The following is a 22,554-nucleotide window of genomic DNA, read 5'->3' on the forward strand; positions in this document are numbered from 1 at the left end:
GTGCCTGTAATCCTAGTTACTCAGAAGGCTGAGGCAGGAGGATTGTTTGAAATTGGGAATTTGAGGCTGCAGTAAGCTAGGATTGCACACTGCACTCCAGCCTGGGCAACAGAGCAAGACCCTGTCTCTTAAAAAGAATAATAATTTTAAAAAAATGACAGGGAAGATGAAAACTGGGAACGAAGTGGGACCATATGGGTGTCTCTAGATTTCATATAAACTTGTATATATTATACTATTCCTAGATAGATCTGTGCCTTAAAACTTGTACAGTAAAACATCTGCATCTCTGTTACATGCCTTATGGGGCTGCTAAGGGTGAACAATTAGGTCACTCCTCTATTACGATATGCAAGAAAGAAAAAAATTACCGGTGGTCTGTGAAGCTGCATTCTACACATGGAAAGGCACAAATAAGTCTGGGAGGACTTAATGGCCAAGTAAACCATAAAGATGATTAAAAGTAATACTGAAGGCACATATAATAATGTCAGAAGAACTGGTACAAGTTCTTACTGGTGAAAGTTCTGAGAAGGGGTGTGATTCTTCAGAAATTCAGGAAATGATGGAGAAATAAATGAATTTAAAAAAGGATTCAGAGAGGCCCGGCATTGTGGCTCATGCCTGTAATCCCTGCACTTTGGGAGGCTGAGGCAGGTGGATCACCTGATGTCAGAAGTTCGAGACCAGCCTGGCCAGCCTGGCCAACATGATGAAACCCAGTCTCTACTAAAAATACAAAAAATTAGCTGGGTGTGGTGGCGGGCACCTGTAATCCCAGCTACTGAGGAGGCTAAGGCAGGAGAATCACTTGAACACAGAAGGTGGAGGCTGCTGTGAGCTGAGACTGCGCCACTGCACTCCAGCCTGGGCAACAATAGCGAAACTGGGTCTCAAAAAAAAAAAAAGATTCAGAGAATGAAGGATTTCTGGATGAAGGGTATCTGTCTTGCAGAAGATAACTATTTGTATCATATGAATGTTGAGCCTCTTCTCCAGGAATGGCAAAAGCTGATAAGAATTCTACTTATTGGCCGGGTGCAGTGGCTCACGTCTGTAATCCCAGCACTTTGGGAGGCCGAGACGGGCGGATCATGAGGTCAGGAGATCGAGACCATCCTGGCTAACACGGTGAAACCCGGTGACTACTAAAAATACAAAAAAATTAGCCGGGCATGGTGGTGGGCGCCTGTAGTCCCAGCTACTCAGGAGGCTGAGGCAGGAGAATGGCGTGAACCCAGGAGGCGGAGCTTGCAGTGAGCCGAGATTGCGCCACTGCACTCCAGCCTGGGCAACAGAGCAAGACTCCATCTCAAAACAAAAACAAAAACAAAAACAACAAAAAAGAATTCTACTTATTGCTCACAAGACACACCTAAACTATTTAAAAGGGGAATTCCACTGACATTCTATTCTAATCCAGTCTGCGACTAAATTCGAAGGGTCATTTCGATTCATTAACGGTGAGGCGCCTCAATAAATTTGCTTTAAAAACATTTTCATGTTGTAATTAAACCTGAAACCTTTACATAATGTCAAAGAAACAAAATAAACTATATTTTACAATTTTTTTTCTTCTGACCTTTCATGTGTGTACTTGAAAATAAGTGAACAGGCAACATTAAAATCATAAACTGGCTATACAGCAGGTAAGTTTTAAAAGTTGAATTTGAATTCACAATAATTTTCAATAAAGACAATGTAATTAAGTGATTTGCCCAGAAAAATCTACTTAATTCATAAGTTAATCATAAATACTAATAGCACAAGCTTAAATTTATGAGTCACAAGCACAGAAAGCTAAGTGACATGAATTCAGAGGAGGAACAGACACTCAACCCCTTTCCAGGAAAAGAACAGCACCAGACAAGTTCCGGAAAACAGAAAGGTTTGTCTTTTGTACCTTCTTCCCATTGCCTTTTCTGTTCCTTTCCTCTGGCTGCCTAGTATCCTTGACCTAAAGCTATCCAAGGCTTACATGTTGCTTTTAGTTTCCCACAACATCCTATCCAGTCCTTCCCTACCCACTCTTAACATCACGTTTTACCCGGTTTTAAAACTCTTTGAATAATTACCACATATTTCAGAATAAAATACAAACCTTAGTGTGGAATACAAAAAGGACTTCACAGTCTGACCACTGCCTCATCTGTTCTAGTTTCCTCTTTTATCTTTCCCTCCACTCAAACAACTGAGCTACCTGTAGTTACCCAAATATTCAATTCTCTCATTTATCTTGATACTACTTTATGTGTTTTTTCTGTGACTAGGAACACTCTCTCCTCCCTCTTTAGTCATTACTAATTGAGTAGCGAAAATAGACAAGTGGGTTATTATGGCCCACTTCTTTTATTCATTCAGAATCTACTTTTATACCAGGAACTGCACTAAGTAATGTACCCTCACCAGATCAAGATTCCACTCTAGTAGAAAGACTCATATAATATTGCTATTGGTTTTGAGTTTCCATCAACAGACTACAAAATCCTTAAAGGCAGGGATGTATTTTTTTAACTCTTAAACCTCAAGGAGTCTAGGGAAGAGTATACTATATGAATAAAAAGATCCCAAGCTATCTGCTCCAATTCCTTTGCAGATCTCAATTAGGATTTAAGATGTTAATTACAGTTGTCCTTCAGAATCTGGGGGCACTGGTTCCAGGATTCCTGTGGATACCAAAATCCACAATGCTCAAGTCCCTTATATAAAATGGCATAGTATTTGCATACAAACTATGGACATCCTCTCACATAATTTAAATCATCTATGAATTACTTATAATACCTAATAAATGGCTACATATTACTTCATTTGCATAGATTCAACATAGTACGCTTGTGGCAAATTCAGGTTTTGCTTTTTGGAACTCTATAGAATTTTTGTTTCCTTTTCTTTTTTGACACAGGGTCTCACTTTGTCACCCAGGTTGGAGTGCAGTGGAGTGAACCTGGTTCAGTGGCATGATCTTGGCTCGCTGCAATTTCTGCCTCCCAGGCTCACGTGATCCTCCCATCTCAGCCTCCTGAGTAGCTGGGATTACAGGCACACCACTATGTTTGGCTAATTTTTTTTTTTTTGGTAGAGATCAGGTTTCACTGTTTTACCCAGGCTGGCCTCAAACTCCTGGGTTTAAGTCTTCCAAAGTGCTGGGATTACATGTGAGCCATCACACCTGACCCCTAAATATTTTCAATCTGTAGGTGGTTGAATCCACTGATGTGGAACCCATGAATGTGGAGGGCCAACTGTATTTTAAATTAACATATGAGTAGCTGGCTGATAGTCTTCAATTCCTGGATTTTTTTTTTTTTTTTTAGGGTTACCAGTTGGCTGGGTGTAGCGGCTCACGCCTGTAATCCTAGCACTTTGGGAGGCTGAGGTGGGCAGATCACCTGAGGTCAGGAGTTCGAGACCAGCCTGGCCAACATGGTAAAACCCGGTCTTTACTAAAAATACAAAAATTAGCTGGGCATGGTGGTGTCCACCTGTAATCCCGGCTACTCAAGAGGCTGAGGCACGAGAATCGCCTGAACCTAGGAGATGGAGGTTGCAGTGAGCCGAGATTGCACCACTGCACTCCAGCCTGGGCAACAGAGGGAGGGTCCATATCAAAAAGAGAAAAAAAGGGGTTACCAGTTAATCCAAATCACTACATCGAGGTTAACCTCTATGTGGAAAATGAAGAGAGTTATTACACCAAAATCTAATCACTATAGCTTAACTTTAAGGTCTCTTCAGTCCTAAAATAATAATAATCTATGATTCTAGTTTTAAGATAAAACCTCTGCTTGATCAGATTTCAGAAAGTAAAAAAACAAAGGGAAAAAAATTTCTTGCAACAAGCAGCAAGGTTTTTGGGCAAAGAGCAATTACCATGGTGCATACTATCCCTGTCAAGAAGGCTGCTGCGAAGGTCACGTGTGGTGGCTCGTATCTGTAATCCTACCACTTTGGAAGGCCAAGGCAGGGAGAATTGCTTGAGCCCAGGAGTTGGAGATAAATCTGGGCAATATCGTGAGACCCTATCTCTACAAAAAATAAAAAAATTAGCCAAGTGTGATGGTACACACCTGCAGTCCCAGCTACTTAGGGGGCTAGGTGAGAGCACTGCTCAAGCCTGGGAAGTTGAGGCTGCAGTGAGCTGTGATTTGCAGCACTGCACTCCAGTCTGGATGACAGAGGAAGACTCTCTCAAAAACCAACCAACCAACAAAAGCAACAACAGAAAAGGCAGCTGCTGCCACTGCCAACTTCCAAAGCTATTCATACTTTTAACTGCTTTTTTATATACTCTAATTCTGAACCCAAATTCTCTGCAATAGTGTTACCCGACAGAACTATTAGTGATAACGGGAATGTTCTATATCTGTGCTGTCCACTAGCACAGTTCTATATCTGGCATAGCCACTAGCAACATGGAGCTACTCAGCAACTAAAATGTGACTACCATAATGGACAGCGCAGCTCTTGTCTAGTATTTTACACCCCATTCTCTGGCCCACCATAGTCTCTTTATGAGTAGGGAGTAAGACTGAAGAAGGATGGTCACTTTTACCTAACCTCCTCAATTTATCTGATTTAGTAGTAATGAAACCTACAGTGATTAAGGTCAATTCCAAGTCAAGATTTATACCCAGTTTGGATTCTAGTTTCAACTTCTTTCTACTCTACTCTGTCGTGCTGTTTTTTAAGTTAGTGGCACAATCTATAATTTAAAACTGCATAGTAGTTTCATAAGAAATTTATTATTGATCCCTTTCAGGTTTTTGTTTGTTTTGTTTTGGAGACAGGGTCTTGCTATGTTGCCCAGGCTGGTCTTGAAATCTGGGGCTCAAGTGATCATGCCCAGCTACTTTATTTTTTAACTGCAGCACCACAATATATAAAAGAAAAATCAGGACAAGTTAACAAGGGTGACAGAGGAAAAACTGGAAAGCAGGATTCATTCATATTCTTTCCTCCTGAAAATGAAGAGAAATTATTTTTAGGAGAGAAAAATGAAGATACATCTAAGACTTACTGACCAATGACAGATTTTAAAAGGTACTTATAAAGAGGAATAGGAGAGTATCTTTTGGTCCTTCCTTTCAAAAACAATTAATACATTCATTTAAAAATACTTCTTAATCATGCTGCATCTCAGTTTTTAGATTCTACACAATGGTAGCACCTTTGGAAGGTGTTTTCTGTGTACATTTAAATGGAAACCAACTGCATTTCTACAAAGGTTACTATAAGAAAATCACTAACTTTACGAAACTGGAATTCTGATTAATATTTAATAGTTATAAATAAATGGAAACACATATGCAACCTCTACTCATCAACTCACTCTTCAGTTGTGTCTAATCTGTATAATCCACCTGTTAAAATTTTCATTTCAATAACTATATATGTTTATTTCCAAACGTTCTTTTGACTCTTTTTACAATGCTTGGTCATTTTGATACTGTCTTTCTCATACTTTAATTCCTTATTTTAAGTGTTTAAATATATACACTTCCCAGATTTTTCCATAATTATATTATTTAAAGTATTAGGCAAGTAATCCTATTATTCCTTTGCTGAAAATCACTCAGGTCAGATAGTTTTGTATCTTTATAAATCTTAATGGTGAACTCATGTTAAGCAGGGCTTTATGAAACACCTGTGTTGACAATATGTCCCTCCCAAAGCAGTTCGGCATTTCCTTCTGCAGGAATCTTAGGTATTCATCCTCACCTTCTTAAACATTAACTTACTTGGCATAGGGATTTCTGAACTATACAGCTAGGGTAAATGTGGCTCCCAAATCTGTACGAGGGTAGACTTGTAGTTATAAATTCCTAAAGAATTTCTTCCTCTGACCCAGAGTCCAGTTGGACATACCTAAAATTCCCTACCATCCATCTGTGTTAGACAGTATTATTTTTCTAGTCTACCTTTTCAATAAAATTATAGAACTTCACAGTTTCCAGCTTTGTGTAGTGCTCGTGTATGCATGCGTGTGCACGTGTGTGTATATGTGGTGAGGGGGTGGTTGTTTCAGATCTACCTACCCAAGCAGACAAGTAGAGCTGGCCCAAGATCTTTTTTTTTTTTTTTTTTAAGACCAAGTCTCACTCTGTCTCCCAGGCTGGAGTGCAGTGGTGCCATCTCGGCTCACTGTAACCTCCGCCTCCTAGGCTCAAGCGATTCTTGTGTCTCAACTTCCAGAGTAGCTGGGACTACAGGCACCTGCCGCCATGCCCAGCTAATTTTCTGTAATTTTAGTAGAGCATGGTTTTGCCATGTTGGCCAGGCTGGTCTTAAACTTCTGGGCTTAAGTGATCCACCCAGCTTGGCCTCCCAAAATGCTGGGATTACAGGCGTGAGCCACCACGTCCGGACTACTTTTTGTTTTTGAGACAGGGTCTTGCTTGTCGCCCAGGCTGGAGTGCAGTGGTGCAATCTCGGCTCACTGCAACCTCTGTCTCTCAGGCTCAAGCTATCCTCCCACCTCAGCAGGGACTACAGGCAGGCGCCACTTACTTTAGTAGAGATGGGGTTTCATCATGTTGGCCAGACTGACCTCAAACTTCTGACCTCAGGTGATCCACCCACCTTGGCCTCCCAAAGTACTGGGACTATGGGCATGAGCACCCTGGCCTGGCCCAAGATCTTATCTCCATATAGCTATCTCCCGTCCGTGTGTAAATATCAAACTTCCAACTACTTAGTTACTGCAAGTAGCAACTTATCCCAATCTCCAGGTTAGGTGAGGCTCAGTATCAGTTCAAGCTTTCTGTTCCTGTTTTTAGGTTTCACCTTTTGAGCCCAAATATTCCTGCAATCTCAGCTGCTACACAATAAAAGAGATGTTTGTTTTATTTTATCACGTATTTGTGGCTGTTTGTAGAATTTTAGATAATGTAATCTTCCCTTCTGCTAGCAAAGGAACCTAGCACTATATATTCTTCTTTATACTTTTTAAGTTTCTTTTTGTTAGTTTGTTTGAGATGGAGTCTCGCTCTGTTGCCCAGGCTGGAGTGCAGTGGCGTGATCTCGGCTCACTGCAACCTCCGCCTCCTGGGTTCAAGCAATTCTACTGCCTCAGCCTCCTGAGTAGCTGGGATTACAGGTGCACGCCACCACACCTGGCTAATTTTTGTATTTTTAGTAGAGACAGGGTTTCACCATATTGGTCAGATTAGTCTCGAACTCCTGACCTTGTGATCTGCCCACCTCGGCCTCCCAAAGTGTTGGGATTACAGGTGTGAGCCACTGTGCCCAGCCTACTTTTTAAATTTCTATAGTCAAATTATTAAAGTAGTGTAACACCTAGAACCAAAACAAAGAATGATATAATTTAAGTATTACATATATTACTTTTCTTTTGGGTAAGTAAGAACAAGCCCCTGGATCTCAACTGCATTTTTAAGTCTTTCTGTATCAAGTATCTTAAAGGACTAACAAGAAAATGTTCAAAGGATTAAATGAAACATTTTAAAAATCACTGAAAAGGGTGCCAAAATCATAAAAGTTATAGTCTTTTATTAATGATAATGTATACATTTTAACCGTAAAAATATTCTGATTATTCTTACCTCTGAATTAATAACTTTAATCAGGAAGAAAATGTGATATACTGTTTTCGTTAACAAAGAAAGTTGACGACACCTCTCAAGGTACACTTGTATAGATGGTTCTACTCTTTGTTGTAATTTACTCCAAAAGAGAGTAAGTTCCCTTAAAAAAAAAAAGTTACAGTAAGAAAAGTTGGAGCAGTAATGTAATAATCATGGACCACATTAGTCCAGTCATTACATTTGAAATTAAAACTGGTTTTATATTCCAATCCTATATGCATGCTTAAGTTTAAATGCAAGAAAATAGATCCCAACTATCTAAACACCAAATAAAATCAGGATATGATTAATCATTTTATTAATATTTTTCAGTCCCAGAGAAGCATTACCTTTTACTAGGAAAGCATCTAACATTTTTTTTTTGGAGGCAGTCTCACTGTCACCCAGGCTGGAGTGCAGTGGCGCAATCTCCACTCACTGCAACCTCTGCCTCCCAGGTTCAAGCGATTCTTGTGCCTCAGGCTCCTGAGTAGCTGGGATTACAGGTGCGCACCACCATGCCTGGCCAATTTTTTATTTTTAGTAGAGATGGGGTTTCACCATGTTGGCCAGGCTGGTCTCAAACTCCTGACCTCAGGTGATCCGCCCACCTCAGCCTTCCAAAGTACTGGGATTACAGGCATGAGCCACCGTGCCCAGCCAGCATTTAACATTTAAACGAGTTATACAGATGATAACTTTGAGCGACGTGTGAACTTTATGTAATAAGAAAGCTCAAGATACGTGTGTGTATGTACGTGTGTGTGTATATATATAAAACATATCAATGACATGATTTTCAAACAGCATTTCTCTTTTATCTCCTAACAAATTTAAAATTGATAATAAGGTTATTATTATTAGATGAATATAAAAACCAATGCTGACAAAAAACCCAGAAGACACTAATCTATGTCACAGTAATTTCCCAGTTGATTTACTGGCTTTCCAGTTGATTTTCTGTCTGAATTCTGTACTGCTACTTCCTTGTCCAACTCTGCCCTCACTATTGAGTCGTCAATCAACTCACAACTGCTTATCTTAAACAGTGTTTCTTGAACATAAACTTCTATGTTGCCCTTCAAGAGCTTATAATGGACTGCTTTTGCTTAGCATATGAAACTTAGCTTTTGATGCCTTTGTAAAAACCAACATAACATACTAATTTTTTAGTCATCACTGATTTTCTGGTAGTATAACTAGAAAACCTATTACACTTGTCCTGGATAAATATATCTTATTCTCCCTTCAGAATCTTTCTGCCTTTCATACCAATCCTCTGTATTGCATATACTACTTTGCCTTCATAACAAGGCTCAATGCTTAGAAATCTTTTATAAGCTTCAATCTTTATTGATTACACAATCATTGATTTACCTTGCTGTTCTATTATTCATTTGTATGCTGTCATTTGGTAAATATTCTTAAATGTTGGAATTTTATAAACCAAGTTTTCTTATGTGTTCCCATAATATGAACACAACACTGAAGAATTATAGTGCTGTTGACTGACCAGATAAATTGTCAGTGTTAGCGAAAGCTAATTTAAGGCAGATGATCTTCAGTTTTTTCATTAACTGAAACCAACATCTCTGTTTCTTGTAGCCTTCCAAAGGATTACATATAACAAGCTATGCCCAGCTGAAAATGTACCATAAGAAGAAATGTACTGCTTACATATCTAAAAAATGTTATGGTGGCATTGGACAAAACAAGTCTTTCTTTCGCTTTCTAACACTTAAAATTTTCCTGACCAAAGATAATTACTGGTATGCATGCTAAGGAATTGTGTGGCCTTTAATACACAAAGTTTTTAGAGTTGTAACAACTACTTGATAATAAGTTTGTCCAGCATGTAATATCTAAATATAAGCCTTTTGTCTTAAAAAGATTTTAAATTATGTTCCTAAGTCATATGAATTCTCACAGCCTATTTTGTATTCTTATTTAACAAAGATTTCTTAAAAAATAAAATCAACTCACCAAGCGCAGTACATATCTCCTTGTTGGAGCTGACGTGACAAAAATGCAGTACATAAGACAAGAGCGCTTTTTTCATCACCCTCAGATTCTAAGTTACAGATCATTTCCAGTGCATCTTTGCAATCAACTTCTGAAATCTAAAGAAAAAGCCAACAGAAATATTCCACGAAACGGTTTTATATTAGGATACAGAGCAATATACCTTTGGTTTTTTCATTAGATATTTACAGATCGTTTTCATGAATAAAATACCATTACTTCATACACTATCAAGTCAGTCATAATTTGTCATTATGGGACAAAGACTGGCTGCAGTTAAAAAAAAACAAAACAAAACACCTTTCTTTATAGCCAGTAGAAATTTACATAGTAATTCTGAGAATATTAAGAAACACCTGAGAAATATTAGGAATATTAAGAAACACTATTTAAGAATTTACAAGCATTTATATGTAACTAACTGATGATAACTATAAGCACTCTCTACCCATTCAATCAGATCTGATCATGAAAAAAAACTACAGTACTTTTATTTTTTCCCCTTTTATCCACTGATTTAAACAAGCATTAGAATCAACAGAGAGACACAGAGAGGTACACTGCGTATAGACTGATAAAATATGTATCTATTCATGAGGGAAAAATATAGTGTTAAGCATTTTATGTAACTACGACTTTTAAAATTAGCTCACCTCAACTTTCTATAAATCTCCACTATTTTTCTTTTCATATAAATATACTCCATCTCAAAGCTTGCCAAAAGTCATGCATGTGTACATATAACCTAGATGAAGGCAACTTGCTTCATTTAATGATGCACTTACACCTATGATTCTTTTTTTAAAAATTAAAATTTATTACTTCATCACAATGATGTACTATATAAAACGAAGAGACTTTACCTGTGATTGCTACAAGCATCTGCTATAAGACAAGGGATGTGACAAACAGCATACAATCACAAATTACCAGTGTTCCAAAGAATAGAAAGATTAATTCCAACATGGTACAACTGACAGATGGCAACAAGAACTGAAGACAAAACAGACCATTAGCACTCACGTACCACAGAGGAGACTATGCCTCTCCTAGTTGATTTTCTCTCTTTCATATAATATTGAGTAAGCAAAAATGTGCATATGTGTAAAATGTAATGTGTTTAGGAGTCAATAATTATGTAAATGGAGAATGGGGGTAATCCTGAGGTCAATCTTTGATAATGAGGATAAACGCTGTGGGGCAGTAGATTCACAGGTTCTATTTTACACATTAAATCAGGCCTTTTTAGAAAACACTAAGGGAGAAACAAACAAACAAAAAAAATCGTGTGTTCAAACATAAATGACTACCTAAAGCAATTATGAAGTTAGTGGAAGAGTTAAGACTGAAATCTAGTCTTGTACTACCCGGTACAGTGCTCTTTCCACTACTCCTCTGTCTGACTCTTTTTCAACAAATCTTTATAAGCAGCTTGATTTAAGCAAATTAAAAAAAGACTGAAGGATATATATTTATAAAGTAAAGATTTAAAAATATCTACAATATGTTAAACACACGGTCAGACATTTTATGTATATTATTAACCATAACTTTCCCACTAGGTAGGTATTATCACTAACATTCTATATACAGATGCTCTGTGACTTACGATGGGGCTACATCCCAATACACCTATCCTAAGTTGAAAGTGCATTTTTGACTTAAGATATTTTCAATTCAGAGTAAGTTTAACTAGATGTAACCCCATCATATGTCCAGAAACTTACTGAATGTGTATCACTTTCACACCATTGTAGAGCTGAAAAATACTAAGTTGAACCATCATAAACTGGGGGACTATCTGTATGATGAATGTGCTAGTTGAGTGGTTGAGCCACAAATCAAATCATGTCTGGCTGACATCAAAGATCCAAGCTCTGGCCAGACACGATGGCTCACCCCTGTAATCCAAGCACTTTGGAAGGCCAAGGTGGGTGGATCACCTGAGGTCAGGAGTACGAGACCAGCCTGGCCAACATGGTGAAATCCCATCTCTACTAAAACATACCAAAACTACCTGGACATGGTGATGCATGTCTGCAGTCCCAGCTACTCAAGAGGCTGAGGTGGGAGAATCGCTTAAATCTGGGAGGCGGAGGTGGCAGCAGTAAGCTGAAATTGCACCACTGCACTCCAGCCTGGGTGACAGAGCAAGACTTGGTCTCAAGAAAAACAACAACAAAAAAACCCCCAAAAAACCAAAAAAAAAAAAAGTTCTTTCCACTTCATCACAATATATTTTATTCAAAATTATGTTAGTTTTAAACAATTACCCTGTCACACTCATGCAGACAAACTGCATTGCCTCTAGACAAACAGCTTGCCTGGTAGATGCTACCTACTACTTTATTATTTATTTATTTATTTGTGAGACGGAGTCTTACTCTGTTGTCCAGACTGGGGTGCAGTGGTGTGATCTCGGCTCACTGCAACCTCTGCCTCCCAGGTTCAAGCGACTCTCCTGCCTCGGCCTCTCAAGTAGCTGGGACTACAGGTGCGTGCCACCACGCCCAGCTAACGTTTTGTATTTTTAGTAGAGATGGGGTTTCACCGTGTTAGCCAGGATGGTCTCGATCTCCCGATCTCCTGATCTTGATCCACCTGCCTCAGCCTCCCAATGTGCTGGGATTACAGGCATGAGCCACCATGCTCAGCCAATGCTAATACTTCTTTTAAAGAAAGAAGGCCTAAGACATTAAGTTGCTTGCTCAAAGTTACGCACTTAGTGGCAAAGTCAAGATGTCAACCTAAGTTTAGCTTCAGAGTCTGTGCTCTTTCCAGAATTCCACGGGCACAGGCATACTAAGGCCATATATTCGTATGCTGCTAAATATGGATTTTCACTTGTTCAGGTTTAATAAAAATCCTTATTTCTTGAAAGTCTGATTTATTTTTAATCTTATCATTTTTGTTGTTCTTCTAAAACCTAAGCCACCCTTAGGCTGGGCCCGGTGGCTCACACCTGAAATCCCAGCTCTTTGGGAGGTCAAGGGGTGTGGATCACCTGAGGTCAGGAGTTCGAGACCAGCCTAACCAACATAGTGAAACCCTGTCTCTACTAAAAATGTAAAATTAGCCAGGCGTGGTAGCAGGTGCCTGTAATCTCAGCTACTTGGGAGGCTGAGGCAGGAGAATTGCCTGAACCCGGGAGGTGGAGGTTGCAGTGAGCTGAGATGGTGCCACTGCATTCCAGGCTGGGCAGTAAGAGCAAAACTCTGTCTCAAGAAAAGTAAAAAATAACAAATCAAATCAAATAAAAAATAAAACCTAAGCCACTCTTGCTGAGTGCTCATATGGTACCAAATTTATCTATTATGTATAAGGAAAGAAATTTACTTCCCCAATGTTATTACTATCATTAGCTTACTCTTTTTTTTTTTTTGAGACGGAGACTCACTCAATCACCCAGGCTGGAGGGCAATGGTGTGATCTCGGTTCACTGCAACCTCTGCCTCCCAGGTTGAAGCGATTTTCATGCCTCAGCCTTCCGAGTAGCTGGGATTACAGGCAAGTGCCACCACGCCTGGCTAATTTTTGTATTTTGGTAGAGACGGGGTTTCACCATGTTGCCCAGGCTGGTCTCAAACTCCTGACCTCAGGTGATACACCTGCTTCGGCCTCCCAAAGTGCTGGGATTACAGGTGTGAGCCACTGCACCCGCCCGGCTTACTCTTAATATTTAAAAATATAAATGTGTGATTGCCTGTGTGTATTTTTTCATATACATGCAACGTACCAATGGAAACATTTGCTATATTTACTAACACAGCAAACTTCATTTTTCATAGGCATACTAATGAAACAATTTTTATGGTGTACTTGGGATCCTTCATTTCTCTGATTTGCCACTAGATGGCTGTCTTGAAAAAATATGACATTAAGTAGAATGTAGGAATAAGGAAGTCATATATAAAGTAGTAAATGACTGAATTAAAATTATGAAAAGTGAAGCATAGCCACCAATGAACAAGAATTATTTAAAAATCCAAAGAAGCAAAGTTCAGAGATTATCAGTATATTACCTATAGAGGGACTATTCTCTATTGCTTTGACAAATGAGCAAAAATTTAAATACCAGAAAATTTAGAACTCTTAATAAAATACTTAAAACCAATTAGGATGATCTGTTTGCTAAAGACACATTATGCTGAATAAAGTCCCTTTATAAAGCATAACAATTATTTCAAAGATGTAAATAATAATTTGTATGTTTTAACATGGCTCTTTATGCCAAACATTCAAAAAACATAGAACACTATCAACATTTTATATGAATTTACAAAGCATGCTTTTAAAAAGTATTGGCTGTAATCACATTTCAAAACAGTTTCAGTTGGGTGTGGTGGCTCATGTGTATAATCCTAGCAACTTTGGTAGGCCAAGGCGGGAGGATTGCCTGAACCCAGGAGTTTGAGACCAGCCTGGGAAACACAGTGAAACCCTGTCTCTACTAAAATACAAAAAATTAGCCAGGCATGGCAGCGTGTGCCTGTAGTCCCAGCTACTTGGGAGGCTGAGGCAAAATTAATTGAACCCAGGAGGCAGAGGATGCCATGAGCTGAGATCACACCACTGCACTCCAGCCTGGGCAACAGAGCAAGACTCTGTCCCCCCAAACAAACAAACAAACAAACAAAAGGTTTAAAAAATAACTGATTTGCTTATCAAAATAATATTGCTTTCCATATAGAAAATAAATGTTAAACCTGTCATAACTAAGAAAATATAAAATCAAGAGTTAATCAAAATTAACTTTTGGGCTAACAAATATTTAAGACTAATAATCTCTAAGAAGATATTTCACATATTGTTTTTGGAAACATAAATTGCCATAATCGTTTCTGGAGGATAGTTTAAACCTATCAATTTAAAATGTGCTGATTCTTTGATCCAGCAATTTCACTTCCAGAAATTTACCCTACCAGTACACTCCCCACAAGGATACACAGATGTATGCAAAAAGCAACAATATAAGTAAGTGTCCACCAATCTGGTTAAAGATATTACAAATCCATTCTATGGAATTATGTAGCCATGAGAAATAAGGTTGATCTATATGGAATGATATGGAAACATGTCCACAATAATAGCGGGAAAAGTGGCCAACAACCAGGGAGTGTGTATGTGATTTTAAGTATTAAAAATGCATGTATCTGCATAGAAAAATGTCAGAAAGATTATATATCAAATTTTAATCTTAATAATAATTACCTAGTGGAGTGTTAAATGGGGAAATGAGACAGCTACAGAGATACAAGATAGAAAGTTTTAGTTTTTAAACTTCTATATTTATTTTAATGATAAAATGAATAGAAATATTGGATCTCAACTAGACACTGCTAACTTTATTTTTTACTACTATACCAAGAATCCAGTTCATTCCTTCCAGAAAGGCCAGATAAACACTCATCTCTCCCAGCCCCATTCCTCTGCCATCTACCAAGGCTAGGCTGCTATTTCTTTTCTTTTTTTAAAACAACCTATGGGGTATCAACTAGCTGCTATTTCTATCACACTGAAAGGGTCCTGGGGAACAGTCAATCCCTTGCCTCACTTGGACAAAGATCTCAGAAAGATCACTACCAATCCAGGCCATTGCTGACTCCTTCTAACAGTCTATTCCCACTATCCTTTAAGGAACACGTAAACAAAACCAAACCTCAAATACTTGTAAGGCAAGTAACGTACATTAATGAAGTGGACAAAGAGTAGGTTGGGCAAGTGAGACAGGACACAGTGCATACCTCTTCTAAAGGGGGCAATGTCTCTGGGTTGGGGACAATAAATCAATAAATCTTAATTCACTCACCTCATATGGAACAATGAACAAGTTTCTAATGTGTTTATAACAGAAACATAAAAGAGCAAGCAATCTCTAGCAAAAAAGGATTTTTAACAAAGTAATGTTGTTACTTTGTAACAAGGGACTTTAAACAAAGTAATGTTACTATATATGTGTAGACTTACACCTATCTGTCCTGTTCTGCAGTATATGATCTAGTTTTTTCCTGGGATGGAGTATACAGGCCTTAGTGAACCCTGCTTATGAACATGAAAAGTCTTAATTCTACCTGCTTAACATGAGAAGTGGGGGGAGGGAAATAGTTACACATGACATTAGAGGTACCCAGGGTCTTCACAGAGAATTTTCCTGATCACATCAGGAAACAACAGGACTGTTGTTACTCAACTCTGGATAATTAAACCAAGAAGGAACTTAGGCTCAGTATTGCAAGACTGGATTATTCAGAGAGCTGGAAATACAGATTTTCTTTTTTTTTTACTGGATTTTTACTTGAGACACAAATTCATAGTCTTCAACTTCAAAGCTAACCCAACCACTCTATGTTTACACAGTCAGTTTCCTAATAGGAGATATGCTTCTTTAGTGAAGGGCCTATGCCTTATTCACCTTTAAATCCCACCTCCCGTCAACTTCCCACCAATGCTTATACAGAAAAAATCATTCACTTAATACAAATCTGTGGAAGTGGAAGGGAGGACAGATAGACTTTAAGGGCAGGGACTGAACTCATAATAAAAGCTTTCATGGCATTGAAAAATATGAGATGTAGCAGCACAATAACTAATGATTTTTTTAAAAAAAGTTACACACATGTCAAAGGTGATTTCAATAAATTTTATACATCTGCAAATTAACTTATCTAGTTATTTTGAACTAATAAGAAAATGTCAGTCTTCTATTTTGCTCTCGTATATAATATCAATTAAAAGGTCAATTACCTGTAATAAAATAAATAATAAAGAAAAACATATATAGACTAGTCGAAGTCCAAACTAATAATGATATAATATCCTATGCTACAGACCATGATTCTACTCCATCTAGCCTACAAACTGTCTGACATTACTCTTCCCAGTACCCTCAATATCCTCACATAAGAAACCCAACAGGTTTATTTCTAATCTTGGTCCAAGCCTACCACTTGCCTTCCTACTTGTCTATTCTCAAGGAAAAAAATATTACACAATCGTCATTACAAACCTCATGTGGCACTGAGCTTTCTGTATGAGCTATTCTGCTTTGAGACTGATGACAATACCTCTCGGTCTAAGAGGATCATGCAAGCTCTATTAGTTTACTCCTCTGTCTTATATCTCAACTTTTCCCTTAACATATCCTTATGTTTTGCCTATAATCGCTTTGTTTTCCTCTCTATTGCTCTGGAGTCAAAGGGTATGTATATTAGAGATATAAGACACTTGTACACAATCAGTGCCCACTGAACACTGATCAACCTACTATAGGTGTTTTTGTTTTTTGTTTTTGTTTTTTTCAGACAGAGTCTCACATTGTTGCCCAGGCTGCAGTGCAGTGGCGTGATCTTGGCTCACTGCAACCTCCGCCTCCCAGGTTCAAGCAATTTTCCTGCCTCAGCTTACCAAATAGCTGGGATTACAGGTGCCCACCACCATGCCCAGATAATTTTTTGTATTTTTAGTAGAGATGGAGTTTCACTATGTTGGCTAGGCTGGTCTCAAACTCCTGACCTCGTGATCCGCCTGCCTCGGCCTCCCAAAGTGCTGGGATTACAGGCATGCCACAACACCCGGCCGATCTACTATAGTGTTATCTAAATTTTTAAAATATACACACCCTGTTTCTTGATCAACAACTTTTAATTCTCCTACCCTGTCTCCAACTTCCTTTTGAAATTGTGAGTCCCCCAAAATGCAAAATTCCCATTTGGATCATGATTCCACTCTCAGAATTTTGTAGTCATAAACTATACAAATATGTGAATACTATGCTTTATACCAAACTAGAAGCGAGAACACAATGTCTAAGAGAAAATAAGGTTTTACATTAAATATGCAAATAAATATGTACTCAAAATTATATATAGCATAGATGTGCATATACAATATAAAATTTATATGACTTATCTCCAAGTATTCCCAGAGATAAGTCATAAAATTTCTACAAAGTTACTTAAATTAGCCAGTTTAAAAGATCTTCAAGTATCTTGAAGTCAGACAAGATTGAAGTTAAGGCCCAAAGCTGACAAATCTAGATATTCTACTAAACTGTTAAGCCACCACTATCTTCCCAACAATTTAGCCAAAGCATTTAACAGATGTATATTATTTAAAACAGAAACTAGGTGCAATCAGTTTACATATAATTCTAAAAGTTGCTTAGAATCATGTTGCCACCACTCAGGAACATACCAAAAATGTAAGATTGACAATGATCTCTTCACTATCTAAGAGAAAAGGAAATCAAAGACATTCTAATTAAAAATTAATTTCTCAACTTAAAAAATAATTACTAATGAAAGAAAACATACTCACCTCTTCAATTAACTTTTCATTTGGTGATGATGTACAAAGACAGACAAGGTAAGTTTGCTTAAAACTACCTTTTGTACCAATCTCTGGATGGTCAGAACACAGCTTTGCTAGAGCAGTTGCTTGACTTAACTGATGTATTTTGATTAGGTGTTTAATTCTCATATCCAACAAGATGGGACCCTCAAAAGCTAAAAATTCATTCACTTTAAAAAACAAGACATAATAGATTATTAACATTTGGTAATAACTCGTTTGCAATACAAACACTTATAAGAAATATTTTTAAACATAGGAACTAAAATGCTTCTTTTTTTCAATTTTCTATTATTGCTAGTAAGGCTATCACAAAAGACTTGACCTTATAAGCAAGAAGAGATTATACTGCTAACTTTGAAAAGTTAAATACTTTTGGTCCCTTACATAAGGGATCATTTAGAATGAGCTGAATAAACTTGATGATGAAAATAATTCTGTGTTAAATTCTAATAGTCAATGTTATTAAAATTACACTCAATTTTTTTCCTACAGCAGTTATTCTTCAACACCAGCAGCTAGCATCCCTAAAATCTGTAATACTAGGGCATTACAACCTTACATGATGAGTAACCACAAAAAGCTATTGGAACATTACAGAAGAAGAGATTCAACTAATATTTTGTTCAATATTGATGGTATATTTTCCATTTTACAAAGCTGAAATCTAACTTTTAAAAATAGATGTTTTAGAATGAACCAAAATATCTATAGAAAAATAAATAAGATGGGAGAAAAGTTTGCCAAAGGATAAAACTTCTGTGGGTTTTATGTCGTTATTTTTAAAACGTCAATGAACAAACTCAAAACAGTCACTTATTTATAAAACAATTCTACTTTGTTCAAACCTCTGACTATCCCCTAGTGCTAGTTTGGTCATCTACAAATAAGAATTAATATTTTTATTTTTCGTACTTATGAAGGAGAATTTAAGTTTTAACAAGTGCAAGTTTAAATTTTTCCCTAAGTGTTCTTTACCAGAATAGAAATCATGTTTAAAAATTTATTTGGCAATGGCTAGCCTGAAACCTTGGGAAGGCTTTTAGTAATAAAATTTAAAATGCCCTATGAATAAAACACACTATCTTCTCTGCTTGTTAACATACTGAAAGATACGTCTGGTAAGTAATTTGCAGGTTAGAGGATAGAAAATGAGAAAAGATGTTCTTTCCTTCTTGTAATATCCTTTGTTTCCCTCTAGTACTTTATTTTTAGATCTAACTGTACTCCACTCTACTATGAAAAGATTCTTCTATAAAATGCTATGATCATGGCTCCTCAGTATTAAAACCATAAACATATAAGCAATATAATACAAGATCTCAAATCTAATCCTTTTCTTGAAGTCTACACCTTTTTACCAGCTACCCTCTATTCTTTACATTACACTAAATCAAAAGGCATAAAGCATAAGCACAGATAAATAAAGCATATGTTTCTGGTGCCTCTGACTATTATGTCTTTATGAGATAAAGGGCATTACTTTTCTTTTTTAAAGTTGCATTATCCTATTAGGACAATTATATTGCAGTTACAGTTTAGTTCACTGACAAATCAAAAGATGCTAAATATAAGATTTAAAAAAACAAAGTTATAATAAAGTTATTCTGGCTATAAACACCTTTAGTTTCCTAATTCAACAATCTTCTCCAAAGGAAACTCTAGAGATATAAAGTCTGGGAATTACTGCAATGGGAATTACTGCAAATATTTCCACAAAAAAGTCATAATCAACAGACTCTAAAAGATCATGGTGAATAAATAACTTAAAGGTGGGAAGTATTTAACAAAACTGATGGTCCCAATCTCAAATAGGCCCTACATTCTCAAATAGCAGCATTTAAGTTAGAATGACAAATTGTGTAATTTCTGCATTAAATCAATGTAGAAAAATATTAATATTGCAAATTTCAAAACCATAGGCTTTTGTTTGTCTCTTAATGATGGGAAACCACTGCCACACTTAGGGCAAAATGGATTTCAAAAATACACAGAATATTTGAGTAGAAGGAAATTTACAGATCATTTTGTCTGCTCCATCATTTGGCAGATGAGTAAACTGAGGCTCAGAGAAGGCAAGTGACTTCCTAGGGACATAAAGCCAGTTAATGACATAACTAGGAGTAGAATGAGTCTTCTAACTTCTAGCTTTATACAGTGTGAGATACGAAAAGAATTTTTTTTTTTCTATTTGACTACTGGGTCTACTTCTCATTAGAATGGCAGCTTTCAGCAGTAAAAACCTCTGAAGTAGCATCAGCCTTTAAAGGAAGATAATTATATATTCTGAAGTTCATGATTCAAATGGATCGAAAGCGATTACACTCAATTCAGTCCTACTGAAAGCTCACTTCTATCCCTCTACTTCTTCACTACTTTTTCCCCCACTTCCCTGCATCTTTCTCTATTTCTCTGCAATCCAAGATGTTTTTCCTTATAATGTTACAATATTGCAACAAAGACTGTTTTCATGCTTCTCAGACTTATCTCTAAGTAGCCAGCATATCAAATTTCGCTCCCTAGCCTGCTTTTCCCACCGGCATCCCACAAAAGTATAAAATATTTGTAATTTTACTGATGTGGCACCTTTTCATGTTTTCTCCATATTCACAGACTTCAACAGAAAAGCAGGCTTTACTATATTTGGGCCTATCAAGAGAGCTATGTGACACAGATAACGCTACTTCACATGGCAATGTAAATAAATGATATTTAGCCAATTTGATTAAAAATGTAAAAGAGCCTTCTTTATGCCACTGTCTTTTTTTTTTTTTTTTTGGTACGGAGTCTCGCTCTGTCACCCAGGTTGGAGTGCACGATCTCAGCTCACTGCAAGCTCTGCCTCCCTGGTTCATGCCATTCTTCTGCCTCAGCCTCCCAAGTAGCTGGGACTACAGGCGCCCGCCACCACGCCCGGCTAATTTTTTTGTACTTTTAGTAGAGACAGGGTTTCAGCGTGTTTGCCAGGATGGTCTTGATCTCCTGACCTCGTGATCCGCCCACCTTGGCCTCCCAAAGTGCTGGGATTACAGGCATGAGCCACCGCACCCGGCCATGTCACTTTCATAATATTAAAAGGAAACTACTAATTCCTACATTAAAGATAATTAAATACAAAATATGAGTTGATTTTCTGTGAGAAATAATTACACAAGAATTAACTGTGTACTATGTACAACAGGTTACACTAGCTCCTAGATTCCCCCTAAAGTGGGGTCAACTCATTTACTGGGTTCCTATTCTCATGCTCAGATTTGCACAGGATTTCCTCTGCAGCATCTTTAGCTATTTGAAAAGCATCTCAAACTCAGCATACGAAATCTCTACACCAGAGTTTGTGTCATCTCCACATTTCCATCTATTCAGTTGTGCTCAAGGCAGAAACCTGAGTCTATCTTAAAAATGCTCTCTCCTACCTCCTTTCTACCCAGATGTCAATCTATCATCTAGTTCTGTCACTTCCAATGCCTAAATACTCAATTCCATTAACTCTTCTCCATCTCCACTTCCACACTGTTCCCCCAACGCAACCCAGCCCAAATCACTAATCAGACTATTTCCTAGCAATCTGCTAGTCTTCTCCATCTACTCTTACCACCTCCATCACTTCACTAGAATCCAGGGTGCTTTTGGCACTACTTTAAAGCACACACTTGATTGTCTTCCCTGTTTAAAACCTTCTAGTGGCTTTCCCTTGCTTTCAAAGCAAGGATCACTTACCCCTTTTAAAAACACTTAATCTGTATTCTCTCTTAGAAATAATTCAGCAATTAGGCCAGGCACGGAGGCTCACGCCTGTAATCCCAGCACTCTGGGAGGCCAAGGTGGGCAGATCACCTGAGGTCGAGAGTTCGAGACCAGCCTGACCAACATGGAGAAACCCCGCCTCTGCTAAAAACACAAAATTAGCTGGGCGTGGAGGCGCATGCCTGTAATCCTAGCTACTTGGGAGGCTGAGGGAGGAGAATTGCTTGAACCCGGGAAGCGGAGGTTGCAGTGAGCCGAGATTGTGCCATTGCACTCCAGCCTGGGCAACAAGTGCAAAAACTCAGTCTCAAAAAAAGACACAATTCAGCAATTAGGCAAGAAAAATAAAAGACATCAAGATTGAAAAGAAGTAAAATCATCTGTTAGCAGATGACATGATCTTATATGTAGAAAGTCCTAAAGATCCCATTTAAAAACTACTGCAACTAATAAGTTTGGCAAAGTTGCAAGATGTAAAAATTCACATAAATATCAGCTGCATCTATACACTAACAATGAACAATTCAAAAAGGAAATTAAGAAAATAATTCCATTTACAATTCCAACAAAAACAATAAAATAGGAATAAAGCTAACCAAGGAGGAGGCAAAAGACCTGTAGACTAAAGATTATAAAACACTGCTAAAAGAAATGAAATGCATAAATAACTGGAAAGTTATCTTGTGTTCATGAATGATGAGACTTAATATTAAGATATCCAAACTAGGCAAAGCAATCTACAGACTTAACACAATCTCTATAAAAATCTCAATGGCATTTTTTTTTTTGGCAGAAATAGAAAAATGCATCCTAAAATTCATACAGAATCTTTAAGTCAAAATAACTGACA

General features: G+C 37.6%; 1 protein-coding gene across 3 annotated transcripts in view; it reads right to left on the reverse strand.

Annotated features, from left to right (window-relative positions):
• The window catches only part of LOC105496185 (zinc finger protein 292), a 104,898-nt gene that overhangs the window by 10,413 nt on the left and 71,931 nt on the right, over positions 1 to 22,554 (reverse strand). For all 3 annotated transcript variants that reach the window (XM_011766347.3, XM_071096758.1, XM_071096759.1), the window contains 3 exons: positions 17,925 to 18,127; positions 9,570 to 9,706; positions 7,566 to 7,707 (listed from right to left, as the gene is read on the reverse strand). In XM_011766347.3, coding sequence (XP_011764649.2) covers positions 7,566 to 7,707; positions 9,570 to 9,706; positions 17,925 to 18,127 — 482 coding nt within the window. The remainder of the gene's footprint in view (positions 1 to 7,565; positions 7,708 to 9,569; positions 9,707 to 17,924; positions 18,128 to 22,554) is intronic.

Source organism: Macaca nemestrina, chromosome 5, assembly GCF_043159975.1.
Source record: "Macaca nemestrina isolate mMacNem1 chromosome 5, mMacNem.hap1, whole genome shotgun sequence".
NCBI lineage: Eukaryota > Metazoa > Chordata > Mammalia > Primates > Cercopithecidae > Macaca > Macaca nemestrina.